At 52.4% G+C, this 14,239-nt stretch overlaps 2 protein-coding genes across 2 annotated transcripts; one reads left to right on the forward strand and one right to left on the reverse strand.

Moving 5' to 3' along the window:
• Positions 1-1,188: 1,188 nt before the first annotated feature.
• Positions 1,189-11,091, reverse strand: MPDU1 (mannose-P-dolichol utilization defect 1). The gene is made up of 7 exons (XM_033170720.1): positions 10,899-11,091; positions 10,066-10,131; positions 9,035-9,167; positions 7,189-7,274; positions 5,040-5,158; positions 2,194-2,304; positions 1,189-1,338 (listed from the first exon to the last, which is right to left on the reverse strand). The coding sequence occupies exons 1-7, from the start codon at positions 10,993-10,995 to the stop codon at positions 1,219-1,221; spliced, it is 732 nt and encodes a 243-aa protein (XP_033026611.1). The 5' UTR covers positions 10,996-11,091; the 3' UTR covers positions 1,189-1,218.
• Positions 11,092-11,268: 177 nt separating this feature from the next.
• On the forward strand, positions 11,269-13,235 carry LOC117059200 (putative nuclease HARBI1). The gene has a single exon (XM_033170761.1). It carries the CDS (start codon positions 11,374-11,376, stop codon positions 12,760-12,762), a length of 1,389 nt encoding a protein of 462 aa, XP_033026652.1. The 5' UTR covers positions 11,269-11,373; the 3' UTR covers positions 12,763-13,235.
• The last annotated feature ends 1,004 nt before the right edge of the window (positions 13,236-14,239 follow it).

Genomic DNA, 14,239 nt, shown 5'->3' on the forward strand with positions numbered 1-14,239 from the left:
GTGCTTTGGTCGTACGCCACGAGGGTCACCTGGCCTAGCCCTCTGCGATGCAGGAATCTCAGCTAAAGCATCCATGACAGAAGGCCACCCATCCTCTGCTTAAAAACCTCCAAGGAAGGAGAGGCTACCACCTCCCGAAGGAAAATTCTTCCTGATGTTTGCTTTGTTCGAGTCCCACCGTCCAGAGCAGGAGAAAACAAGCATGCTCTCTCCTCCATGGGGCAGCCCTCCAGGTATTTGAAGATTGCTCTCCTATCTCCTCCCGGTTTCCTCTTTCCCAGGCTAAACATCCCCAACTCCTTCAACCGTTCCTCATCAGGCTCGGTTCCCAGACCCTTGATCAGGGGTCAGCAAACTTTTTCAGCAGGGGGCCGGCCGGTCCACGGTCCCTCAGACCTTGTGTGGGGTGGGGGGGTCGGACTATATTTTGAAAATAAATAAAAATGAACGAATTCCTATGCCCCACAAATAACCCAGAGATGCAGTTTAAATAAAAGCACACATTCTACTCATGTAAAAACACGCTGATTCCCGGACCGTCCGCGGGCCGGGTTTAGAAGGCGATTGGGACGCATCCAGCCCCCGGGCCTTAGTTTGGGGACACCTGCCCTTGATCACCTAGGTCGCCCTCCTCAGAACAACATCCTTCTTAAATTGCGGTGCGCAGAATTGGACACAGTATTCCAAGTGTGGTCAGAATAGAGCGGTACTATGACTTCCGTGGATCGGGACACTAGACTTCTGTTGGCGCTGAACTACGGCCAAATCTCCTAGCAAGAGAACAAGATTCTAGTGCTCATTGTTCCGAGTGAAGGGCTGGTTTAAAGAACAATGCAGAGTCATGACACACTCTCACCTGTATTTGGGTTACTGGGAGGAGTTTGGAGGCAGAGCTCCATCCCAGAATATACATTTATTCCTCATAGGCCTCTGAGACCTCCCCACACCACACCTTGGCCCTGTTGGCGGGTTTGGAGATCATAGCAGGTTTTAAAAAAAGCAACCCCCGTTTCCAGCTTACAAGTCCCGCGAGATTCCCAGAGAAAAAGACAGCAACTGTCCATTGGCTCAGAATGCAAAAAGAGAGATAGAGAGAGCGAGAGAAATCTTCCTGGAAAAACAGCCCCTTCCCTGATGTGCTTCTTGTCCAGGAGGGTGGTGGGGTCTGCAAGGGGGTGGTTGGTTGACGGGGAAAGTCACGATCCCCGCCCAGGACTCCTATTCCTCCTTGCACTTGTCCACGGGGACGTTCCAGTAATAAATCAGCTGTCCCGTGATGATGCTGTTGCAGGATGAGGCCACGATGTAGGTGAGAGCCAGGAGGGGGTCTCCCGTCTCCTGCGGGGAGGGAGGGGGAGAAAATGGCAGGTCTGCCGGTTTCATTTCCACCCCCACCTTCTTCCCCGATGCCTGCCCGCCCAAGTTGGTATGTGAGGCGGCGTTCAACTTTTTTAAAAAATTAAAAAACGACGTTTAGACCCCACCCACCCTCAAGGACGCGGGTGGCGCTGTGGGTTAAACCAGTGTTTTTCAACCACTGTTCCGCAGCACACTAGAGATGTTACCTGGTGTGCCGTGGGAAAATTACTTTATATATAGTCAATATAGGCACAGAGTTAATTTTTTTAACATTTTCTAATGGTGGTGTGCCTCGTGATTTTTTCCATGAAACAAGTGTGCCTTTGCCCAAAAAAAGGTTGAAAAACACTGGGTTAAACCATAGAGCCTAGGGCTTGCCGATCAGAAGGTCGGCGGTTCGAATCCCCGCGATGACGGGGTGAGCTCCCGTTGCTCGGTCCCTGCTCCTGCCCACCTAGCAGTTCGAAAGCACATCAAAGTGCAAGTAGATAAATAGGTACCACTCCGGCGGGAAGGTGAACGGCGTTTCCGTGCGCTGCTCTGGTTCGCCAGAAGCGGCTTAGTCATGCTGGCCACGTGACCCGGAAGCTGGACGCCGGCTCCCTCGGCCAGTAAAGCGAGATGAGCGCCGCAACCCCAGAGTCGTCCGCGACTGGACCTAACGGTCAGGGGTCCCTTTACCTTTTTTACCCACCCTCAACCACAATGCAGAAAGCAACGGAGGGTTTTGATTTCCTGCAAGCCCAACGCCTCCTTCCTTTACTTCAGCTGCTAGCCTTGAATGACGCCTCTCTCCCCTCCCCACCCACCCCGGGCAGGTGAATCCCGGCCTACCTGGATGGAAGTGAAGATCCGGGCCAGAGAGCCCGCAAAAAGCAGGAAGGCTGTGACGGCGGAGAGCTGCCCTGTGTGGCCGTTGCGGTAGTTTGTGGCTGCTTGCAGGAGCTGTCGGGGGGGGGGGGCGGCACAGGGAAGAGGGGTGACATTTCATTTATTTATTCAACTTATACACCGCCCTATACCCGGAGGTCTCAGGGCGGTTCACAACAAGAGCACAACATATAAAATCAAACCAAAAACAATAAACCAATTTTTTTTTTAAAAAAAAAACAACCCAAAAAAGAACCACATTCTAAAAGAGTGTTGGATGTCCAGAAGATCAACCAAAGGCCTGGTGAAAAAGGAACGTTTTTGCCTGGCGCCTGAAGGTGTATAATGAAGGCGCCAGGCGAACTTCCGTTGGGGAGAGCGTCCCACAGACGGGGAGCCACTGCAGAGAAGGCCCCGTTCTTGTGTTGTCACCCTCTGGATCTCTCAAGGAGGAGACACATGAAGAAGGGTCTCAGAAGATTATCTCAGGGTCTGGGTAGGTTCATATGGAAAGAGGCGGTCCTTTAGGTCTTGCGCTCCTGGGCTATTTAAGGCTTTATAGGTCAAAACCAGCACTTTGAATTGGGCCCAGAAACTAATCGGTAGCCAGTGCGGTCGAACCAGGATCGGTGCAATATGCTCAAACCGTCTTGCTCCGGTGAGCAACCTGGCTGCTGAATTCTGCACCAGCTGAAGTTTCCGAACAGTCTTCAGAGGCAGCCCTACGTCTAACCCGTTGCAGTCATCTAACCTTGAGGTTACCAGAACATAGACAACAGTAGTTAGGCTATCCCTGTCCGGATAGGGGCGTAGATGGGCCCCCTAGGATTCCCCATTAGTCCTGTGGCTGCAATCTAGGTCCATCTCTACGGCTATCCTCTCTCCCCCCAAAATGCTAAAGGTAGAGCTCTGCTGAGCCATGCAAAAGACAACCCAACAGATTGAATCAAATCGAAAACACAAGCAAATGTGAGCAAAGGAGACAAAGAAGAAAGCCTAGGCTGGTCAACTGGAAAATAATAATAATAGAAATTGATAAGAATATTCGGAATTAGCGAGGTTGACTGGGAGAATTAAGAAACCAAAGAGACCAACAGTTCCAATTAGATTGGAGTAAATTTCTAGAATATTTAAAAAGACTGCAAAATTTGTAAAACACTGACAGGTGTGATGAAATACCTGCACTATAACAGAAAGGATAACCATGGATAGTGGTATTAATATGATGTAAATAATATGTGGAAATTTAGAGAAAGCGGTTGAATGGAGAAATTTACAAAACTATAGTAGAGAAGGAGGGAAGTCAGGAAAACTCAGTTTATGTTATAATGTAGAATTTATATTTGGTAAATATGTATTTTGTTTTGTTTATCTGAAATTAAAAATATATTTGCAAAAAAGGAGATTAAAATGGGGGAAAAGGATAATAATAATAATAATAATAATAATAATAATAATAATAATAATAATAATAATTTATACCCCGCCCATCTGACTGAGTGTCCCCAGCCACTCTGGGTGGCTCCCAATCAAATATTAAAAACAATACAGCATTAAATATTAAAAATGTCCCTCAACAGGGCTGCCTTCAGATGTCTTTTAAAAATAGGATAATTGCTTATTTCCTTGACATCTGAAAGGAGGGGTGTTCCACAGGGCGGGTGCCACTACCGAGAAGGCCCTCTGTCCGGTTCCCTATAACCTCACTTCTCACGGGGAGGGAACCGCCAGAAGGCCCTCGGAGCTGGACCTCAGTGTCCGGGCTGAACGATGGGGGTGGAGACGCTCCTTCAGGTATCTTGGGCCTTTGAGGCCGTTTAGGGCTTTCAAGGTCAGCACCAACCCTTTGAATTGTGCTCGGAAATGTCCTGGGAGCCAACGTAGGTCTTTGAGGAGCGGTGTTATATGGTCTCCCAATCCCCAGTCTAGCTGCCGCATTCTGGATTAATTGCAGTTTCCGGGTCACCTTCAAAGGTAGCCCCACGTAGAGCGCATTGCAGTAGTCTAGGTGGGAGTTAACCAGAGCATGTGCCACTCTGGTGAGACAGTCTGCAGGCAGAAAGGGTCTCACCCTGCGAACCAGATGGAGCTGGTAGACAGCTGCCGTGGACACAGAATGTGCCTCCATGGACAGCTGTGAGTCCAAAATGACTCCCAGGCTGCGCACCTGGTCCTTCAGGGGCACAGTTTCGCCATTCAGGACCAGGGAGTCCCCCCCCCAAATAGTACTTCTGTCTTTTCAGGATTCAACCTCAATCTGTTAGCCGCCATCCATCCTCCAACCGCCTCCAGTGCATTGCAGTAGTCCAAGCGGGAGATAACCAGAGCATGCGCCACTCTGGCGAGACAGTCTGCGGGCAGGGAGGGTCTCAGCCTGCGTACCTGATGGAGCTGGTAGACAGCTGCCCTGGACACAGAATGGACCTGCGCCTCCGTGGACAGCGGTGAGTCCAAAGGACACAGGACATTCACCGCCTTGACTGGTTCCGATTTAAAAGAGAGGTAGAGCTGGGTGTCATCTGCGTACTGATGAACACCCAGCCCCAACCCCCTGATGATCTCTGAATTCAGTGTGCTTGGGGGGAGCCATCTCCAGCACACACACACACACCCCTTGCCTCTTAGCGCCCCCCACCCCCAGGGCAGTAGCACCCACTTTGGGAGCTGCTGCTCCCCGAAACGACAGCACAAAACAGGTTTGCAATCTTTGGAGGAACGAGAGAGATAAGGGGCGCTGCAGAATCTGAGACATGGGGCAAAATTTCTCCAATCCCCATACCCCTGGGTGCAGGCCCTTGGGTGCCCCTTACCCTGCTTATTATGATGGCGGGCATGTTGAAGGCCTGGAGCGCCGTCACGACACCCATGGGCGTCAGCGAGGATAGCAGGAGGGCCAGGACTCCGAAGTAGGCGAGCAGGAAGGACACACCTAGGGGTTGAAACAGAGGTGTTGTGTCACGAAGGCAGCCCCGCTAGCTGGCTTAAGGATATAAGGAGGGCTCTGCTGGGTCAGGCCGGTGGTTCATCTGGTCCGGCATCCAGTTCTCACAGCCGTCCTCCAGATGCCTATTATGGGAAGCCCACAAGAAGTATTTAAGTTACAGGTGGGTAGCCGTGTTGGTCTGCCATAGTCGAAACAAAATAGAAGATTATTTCCAGTAGCACCTTAGAGACCAACTGAGTTTGTTCTTGGTATGAGCTTTCGTGTGCATGCACACTTCTTCAGATACACTGAAACAGAAGTCGCCAGACCCTTATATATAGTGAGAGCGTGGGGAGGGGTATTACTCAGAAGGGTGGTGGGAATGGGGGATTGGCTGATAGGTGTGGAAAACCTGTTGGCGACTGTTAACGACTGCAATTGGTCTTACAGGAAAAAGCAAGGGGTGAGATGGCTAAAGATAGCTTTGCCATGTATAATGAGATAAGAATCCAATGTCTTTGTTCAGACCAGGTCTCTCCGTGGTTTTAAGTTTGGTGATTAGTTGCAATTCAGCCACTTCTCTTTCCAGTCTATTTCTGAAATTTCTGAAGTATTTAAGTACGAGAGCAACACTCTCCTGGGGTTTCCAGCAACTGGCACTCAGAAGTGTCGCTGCCTCCAACTGTGGAAGCAGAGCGGAGCCATCGATAGCAGCCTCTCTTCCTAACTGGATTGGTCCAATCCTCTTTTAAAACCTTCCAAGTTGGTGGCCATCGCGGCTGCCTCCTGCAGGAGGGAGTTCCACAGTTTAACTGTGTTCAGCACGAATAAAATAATTTTTATTTGTCCTTCCAACATTCCGGCTTCTCGGGCGTCTATGGGCTTCGAGTGTTACGAGAGGGGGAGGAAAAGCTATCTTCATGCCAGGCACAATTTTATAAACCTCTATCGCGTCGTCTCTCCCACCCAGCTTACGGAATCAAAACAAGGCACAAGGGGCTAAAACATACGTGATACACAGAGAGCATGCATTCCAAATTCCAGAAATTCCTGTGGATAGCTCAGCCGCTTAGGGTGCGGTGCTGATGACGCCAAGGTTGCAGGTTCGATCCCCGCGTGGGACAGCTGCATATTCCTGCCTTGCAGGGGGGGTTGGACTAGATGATTCCCAGGGACCCCTTCCAACTATGATTCAATTAAATGTACTCTAGACTCTGGTTTCATAGAATCATAGAATCCTAGAGTTGGAAGAGACCCCAAGGGCCATCCAGTCCAACCCCCTGCCAAGCAGGAAACACCATCAAAGCATTCCTGACAGATGGCTGTCAAGCCTCCGCTTAAAGACCTCCAAAGAAGGAGACTTCACCACACTCCTTGGCAGCAAATCCCACTGTCGAACAGCAATTACTATCAGGAAGTTCTTCCTAATGTTTTAGGTGGAATCTTCTTTCTTGTAGTTTGAATCCATTGCCCTGTGTCCGCTTCTCTGGAGCAGCAGAAAACAACCTTTCTCCCTCCTCTAGATGACATCCTTTTATATATTTGAACATGGCTATCATATCACCCCTCAACCTTCTCTTCTCCAGGCTAAACGTACCCAGCTCCCTAAGCCGTTCCTCATAAGGCATAATTTCCAGGCCTTTGACCATTTTGGTTGCCTTCCTCTGGACACGTTCCAGCTTGTCAGTATCCTTCTTGAACTGTGGTGCCCAGAACTGGACACAGTATTCCAGGTGAGGTCTGACCAGAGCGGAATACAGTGGTACTATTACTTCCCTTGATCTAGATGCTATACTCCTATTGATGCAGCCCAGAATTGCATTGGCTTTTTTAGCTGCTGCATCACACTGTTGACTCATGTCAAGTTGATGGTCTACCAAGACTCCTAGATCCTTTTCACATGTACTGCTCTCAAGCCAGGTGTCACCCATCCTGTATTTGTGCCTTTCATTTTTTTTTTGCCCAAGTGTAGTACTTTACATTTCTCCTTGTTAAAATTCATCTTGTTTGCTTTGGCCCAGTTGTTTCAAACTCACCCCGTCCCGTGTGGCCCCCAAAATGCTGCACCAGGAACCCGATGGTCACGGTTTGCAACATCAGGAAGAAAGCCTCGCCCCAGGAACTGTTGTTGTGGGGGGGGGGAGAGAGAAAGAGAGAAATGCATTAGGGGGGGAAATGAAGTCTCTTGATCCAAACTAATTTTCAAGGCAGGTAGCAGCTTCCTCCTTCAAGGCGTTGTTATCCTTCCGCTACCAACAGCAGAGAGGCGCAAAATGGGTGTGAGAGGATCAGTAACCAGAGCACGGACAAACGCCCCCCCCCAAAAAGGCAGGATTTGGGACTTTAGGAACCAGCCCTTACGCCTTTAAAACTCCAGCTCCAGGGATCCGCTGGCGATATTGATCTGGCAAAGGATTAGACCTCTGCAGACCAGGTGGCGGTTAAGAGAGCAGGAGGTGGCCGCACGCTCCTGTAACTAGTGGGATTGTGTGCGCATGAAAACGAATGTTGGGATTCGAACTCGGCACCGCCGCCAGTCGAAAGGTCTGCGTGGAACTCAGGTTGCGCTTAGCTTGAGAGAACTCCAAATTACCTAGCAGCGAGACACAGATAACTCACTTCCTGAGATCTGCCCGTTTCGGTCGTGGCTCAAGGGAGGCGAAGGACGTTTTTATGTACTCTATTATGAACTGGTTTGGTTTTTTTTTAAAAAAACCAACACCTTATTTACAGCCACAAAGGAGAAACTGACCCATCGGTTCTCAGAGGGGAAGCAGACCCCTTTGCGGCTGTCTGGTGGGTTTTCCTGTAGCTTATTTAACCAAACCACGACATGGAGGACAAATCCCATCCAAATTCCAGTTCACCTTTAAAATATCACAGTTTAAAAACTTCCCTAAACAGGGCTGCCTTCAGGAATTTTCTGAATGTCAGGTAGTTGTTTATTCCCTTGACTTCTGATGGGAGGGTGTTCCACAGGGCGGGCGCCACTACCGAGAAGGCCCTCTGCCTGGTTCCCTGTAGTTTTGCTTCTCGCAGTGAGGGAACCAACAGAAGGCCCTCGGCGCTGGATCTCAGTGTCCGGGCTGAATGATGGGGGTGTAGACGCTCCTTCAGGTATACAGGACCGAGGTCGTTTAGAAGATGCATGTTTAATTTAGACCCTCGGTTCACATCTTATCTTGGAATACTGCCATACTGCCTCTTTAGTACAGATTTTTCTTTATTCCTTCCGTCTCATTACCTTATACCCGACAGTGCTCAACCCTCTTTCGTTGAATTCTTGGAATACCCTGTTCCTGCTTGTTTTACATTTAATATAAAAATTGTTGTTGCTGTTTTTGCAGCTGCATTGCTTCTGGGTTCGTAGCTCGGCTCAGACCCTCCCCACTAAAGTCCGGAATCGATTATGGGGGGGTGAAGAGGGTCTGTCTAGAAGGGGAAGATAGTTGGAAGTGTTGGGTTCGGAAAAGGGCAGGGGGGGGGGTGGAGGAGCTTGGGAGGCGAAACGCAGGTCCCGAAGTTGAAGAGGGTGCCTGCCAGATGATTCGGAGCATGACCCAGCCCCTGCTCAGTTTGTGGACCGAATCACAGAATTGTAGAGTTGGAAGGGATCCTGGGGGTCATCTAGTCCAGCCCCCTGCAATGCAGGGATATTAGGAATTAATTCTGGGAGCTCAAAAGCAGGAGAGTCTGCCACCTTCCGAGGTCATAGGACTGCTGGGGGTAGCTCGGTTGGTGCAGCATGGCGCTCTTAATCTCAGGGTCATGAGTTCAAGCCCCGCGTTGGGCAAAGGATTCCTGCATTGCAGGGGGTTGGGCTGGATGATCCTTGGGGGCCCCTTCCAACTCTATGAACCGCAGCTATAGGAAGGCCCATACCTGAACGGAAAAGCGTTGGCGATGCTGTAGGCCATGGTGCCGCTGATGGCGAGCAACTCCAGGAGGATGGAATGGAAGCTCAGCCCCTCAGCGCTCTTGGCCCCCAGGATCTTGAAGATCTGGGGCAGCTTCACTGCAGAAAGAGGAAGGAAGAAGTCAGAGTCCTGTTCTATTCTGCCTTGGTCAGACCCAGCGTGGAGTCCTGTGTCCAGTTCTGGGCGCCACACTTTAAGGAGGATATTGAGAAGTGGGAGTTGTTTATGCCAGAGAAGAGGGGACGGAATGTGTGTTATTGGGTTGTTTTTATTTGGATTATATATATATATATATATAGAGCGGTTTTTATGTTGATCTTTTTCTGTGAACTGCCCTGAGACCTTCGGGTATAGGGCAGTATATGAATTCTATCTATCTATCTATCTCACCTCTCAGTCTTCTTTTATTATTATTCTCAGTATTATTATTATAGGTAAAGGTAAAGGGACCCCTGACCATTAGGTCGTCGCAGACGAATCTGGGGTTGCAGCGCTCATCTCGCTTTATTGGCCGAGGGAGCCGGCGTACAGCTTCCGGGTCATGTGGCCAGCATGACTAAGCCGCTTCTGGCGAACCAGAGCAGTGCACGGAAACGCCGTTTACCTTCCCACCAGAGCGGTACCTATTTATCTACTTGCACTTTGACGTGCTTTCAAACTGCTAGGTTGGCAGGAGCTGGGACAGAGCGACGGGAGCTCACCCCGTCGCGGGGATTCGAACCGCCGCCCTTCCGATCGGCAAGCCCAAGAGGCTCTGTGGTTGAACCCACAGCGCCACCTGCATCCCATATATTATTATTATAAGTACTATTTATTAAACTTATTGGGCTTTTTCTTACCAATGTAAGTCAAAACGACACACTCACACACACACATATATATATATTCCGCAGAGAATACACATGCACAAAACAAAACAGAAAACCCTTTTAAAAAAATCTTAATAGTTTATATTAAAAGTCAGATTATCTGACTGGGAAGTCCAAGTGTCCGTACCCATGAGGGAACCAGCCACGATGCCGAATCCTAGGCCCTTGCTGATGAAGATTTTGAGGCATGGAACTGAAGGAACAGGGGGAAAGAGACAAAAGGACACAAAACATAATTAATTGCTAACAGTGATGCTTTTTTTCCTTTTACAATACTCCTGTGATACTGGACATAAATTCCACTTTCTGCACTGAGCAGCCTTCGCTGAAAGGGACCCGCAACAGCTCCATGAGAGAGCAGCAGCAGCAGCAGCCTTGCTTTCTGCATGGCAGGCAGACATTCCACCGGTGAAGTTTCCCTCATCCACAGTACGCTGGGAAACGCTTCACCTGCTAGAGGTCTACCTGACAGGCGCCTAACCAATGACAGCCCTGCTTGAAGGGAAAGGGGCGGAGCTTAAAAGATCCCCGGCTGCCATATGAACTTCGTGCCCAAAACAGACATGGCGCCGAGAGCCTTCGCTGTGCTTCGTCCATGACCCTGTTTAGGAGACGACGAACAGCATCTTCATATTTAAAGCTTTTTTTAAGCTTTTCTCCCCGCAAAGGATAGCTTCATTTGCAATTCTAGGGGTAAATGTTAATAAAATTAAAAATCTCGTGGTACTTCCGCCCGGCTACAAGGTGAAGGAAGGCACGGGGCCCGGAAACGGAGCCGACTGCCACTTCCGCCCTTTACCAAAATGGCCACCCAAGATAGCAGGGATAAAATTTCACCCTTCACCAAAATGGCGCCCGGTCGCCCCCACAGGACACTTCCGCCAGGCCAGGCGTTGCTACGGCGACGAATTTACGAGTCCCCGATAGGACAAAAAGGGCGTCGAAGAGAGCGCGACTCACTGTGCAAGAGGTTGAGGCTGAGGAAGAGCTCGTCGTAGCAGTTCTCCGGGAGGACGTGCGGGACCAGCAGGCCCTTCAGAGCCGTCGACGCCGCCATTTTGACCAAAGGTGGGAGCAAATGAAGCTGGGCGAAACTTCCGCCTCCATAACCCCTACGCGCCGGAGAGCGAGCGAGAGAAACGCCTTCCCGGGTGCGCATGCGCAGCGTCTCCCACCTAACCCGGCGGACATTTCAACCCTTCCAAACCAATGCGCAGGCGCGCCTCGTGCGGTGGCGAACCGGGCCGCCATTAAAAAGAGCTGCGCGTGCGCACACAGCGCGCGGCGGCCTTAACGCGCGCGTGCGCATTCTCTGTGGGACTTGTGTGTGGTTCCTCTGCGCACGCGCCGTTTTTTAGCTTGGCATCCTTTGTAAGCTCCCTGAGCTGAGGTGCCCCTTTCCCATTGGCTGGGCAAACTTTGGTCAAGGAACAAAATGGCCGCCACGCCTCAGCAGCCATCTTGCCCCCCAAGTGGCTCCCCTGGCCAAGGGAGGAGGGGCGAGGAGGCTCCCCAGCTGCTGCCCACCCTCAGCCGGGGCACCGTGGCCCTATGCCTCCTCTACTACATGCGCCTCCAGCGGGGCCGGCGCCTGAGGGAGGCCGCCCGACGTCGCCGCGCCGCACGCCACCGCCGGGCCCAGGCCCGCTCACGCCAGCGCTTCGCCCTGCTGTGGCTCTGCCGGACGTTGGCTCGGGCTCCCGGCCTGGCGGGCTTCTGCCAGGACCCCAGCGGCAGCGGCGGAGACGGCAGCCTTCCCCGTCTGCTGCGGGAGCGGCGCCTGTGGAGCAAAGCTCGCAGCTCGGCCTTCTGGGAAATCGTGCGGGCCAAGGCCTTCAGCCAGTGGGAGTGGGTGGAGAACTTCCGCGTCTCGCCGGGCACCTTCGACTACCTTTGCGCCCAGCTGCGCGGAGCCATCCAGCGGCGGGACACCAACATGAGGCGCGCCATCCCGGCCGACGTGCGCCTGGCCATGACGCTGTGGCGCCTGGGCGCCTGCACCGAGTACCGGGCGGTGGAGCAGCTCTTTGGCGTCTCCCGCTCCACCGTCTGCAAGATTCTGCGCGACGTGTGCGAGGCCGTGGTGGGCATCCTCACGCCGCTGTACGTGCGGCCCCCGGACCCTGCGGAAGTCGCTGCCGGGAACGGCTTCCCCTTGCCCCAGCTGGCCGGCGTGCTTGGGTCCCTGCACATCCCCATCCGCGCGCCCAACGAGAACGCCGCGGGCTACTACAACCGCCACGGCTGGCACTCGGTGGTGGTCCAGGCCGCCGTCGATTCCCGCGGCTGCTTCTGGGACATCAACGTCGGCTGCCCGGGACGGGTGACGGACAGCCAGGTTTTGTGCACGTCTGAGCTGTACCAGCGTGCGCAAGAGGGCGAGCTGTTTTCAGGGGCGTCCCAAGCCATCCGTGGGGTTCAGGTGCCCGTTTACCTGCTGGGCGGCTGCTCCTACCCTTTCCTCCCGTGGCTCATGAGGCCCTACCGGGACGAGGTCCTAACTCCCGCCCAACACCGCTTCAACGAGTACGCCGCTGCCGCGCGGACTGTGGTGGGAGTTGCCTTCGGCCGCCTGCGGGGACGCTGGCGCTGCCTCACAAAACGCAACGACACCGATGTCTCCTTCCTGCCCACCCTCATCGCCGCCTGCTGCACCCTCCACAATGTCTGCGAGGCGCGGGGGGACGTCTTCCAGCCCTGCTGGATGGAGCAGCACGCTGACGAACAGCGGGAGGAGCACCCGTTCAACGACGGCGGGGAGGGGGAGGAGGACGCGGAGGCCGTGGCGATCCGTGATGCACTGGCATCAGCGCTGAGAGGCTGATTGGGGAAGAAGTGGAGGAGCTGCAAAACGCTCCCCTGGGACACAGAGCAGCTCGAGCCGCTGCGGGAATCTGTAGGCCGTCAGGTTACACAGAACGTTTCGGCAGGCGAATCTGCCCTGGCTGGCAGGGGCTTGAGAAGAGTTGGGGTCCAAAACTGCCCAGTGGAGGCAGGTTGGCCAAGGCCAAGGCGCATGGATGCCGTGTGTTTTGAAGTTCAGCATTCGCCATCAGCGACCTCCCTTGATAACGTTAGCAGCAGTTATTTCACCTGATTTGTGATTCCAATCTTGAGGACTAGTGCCGAAAATGCAAGAGTGGGTTACGAATAGGAGAAAAGCAGGATGGCTTATTGGGAAGGCGGAATAATATTTGGAATTTAGAGGTTAGAAATGCGTGTGCCGTATCCAACTGGAAGGGAAAGTGGGTCTGGAGCTTGCAAAGTGGCGGGAACTGGGGGAATACCAGTCTTTAATTAAAATCTTTCTATGTCACGTGCTTCCTGTGTTGAGTTAAAAACTTCTACGTAGGTCTGTAGTTTTTCAGGTTAGAGTTTCAGACTAGGGTCTGGGAGACATGGGTTCGGACCCCACTTGGCCACGAAACTCCCTGGGTGTGACCTTGGGCCAGTCTGTCACTTTCAGCCTAACCTTAAAGGGTTTGTTGTGGGGATCAAATGAGGACAGGGTGGACCACGTACACCAGTGTCGGCACCTCCCCCCCCCCCGCCTTGGTTTACAAAAGTGTGTGCAATGTCTCTCGTATTTTTCCATGTAACATTTTAACAGATCAATTTTAGGGAGAGAAGGGGGAAAGAGGTGGGTGGGATGGGGGGGGGAGGGTGATAGTGTCGGCACCTTTGAGAAAAAGGTAGGGGGTTAAATGCAGTGAATAAATAAATAAAAACAACACACAGGCTGCAGTGCAGGCTTCCTCAACCTCGGCCCTCCAGATGTTTTTGGGACTACAGTTCCCATCATCCCTGACCACTGGTCCTGCTAGCTAGGGATCATGGGAGTTGTAGGCCAGAAACATCTGGAGGGCCGAGGTTGAGGAAGCCTGCTGTAGTGCTGCTGTCAGGTCCTCGTGACAGGAAACCTTTTGAGTCTCTCTTTGTGGTGCCAGTTGGCAGGAGCCAAAGGGCACAGAGCAAGAGATGTGCTGAATCTTTGTACGGCAGGGTGCAGTCCAGGCACATAAAAGCCAGAGACGTCTCTAAACTAATCTCCGTCCAGACAAGGCAGAGATATCGTCACAGCCGTGTGAATTCCTAGGCAAGTTTGGAAACTTGGTCAAATGTCAGGTGTGATGGGATTGGGGACGGAGGATTTGTAGGATCCTGGTGAGGCCATGATCCTCACCAGGAAGCTGTGCTGCCTCGCTCTACACCACGGGTGTCAAACACAAGGCCCGGGGGCCTAATCCGGCCCGCCAGACCTTGTCATGTGGCCCGTGTAGCGAAGCCAGGCCCGGAGACGC

Source organism: Lacerta agilis, chromosome 14 (assembly GCF_009819535.1).
Source record: "Lacerta agilis isolate rLacAgi1 chromosome 14, rLacAgi1.pri, whole genome shotgun sequence".
In the NCBI taxonomy this organism is placed as follows: domain Eukaryota; kingdom Metazoa; phylum Chordata; class Lepidosauria; order Squamata; family Lacertidae; genus Lacerta; species Lacerta agilis.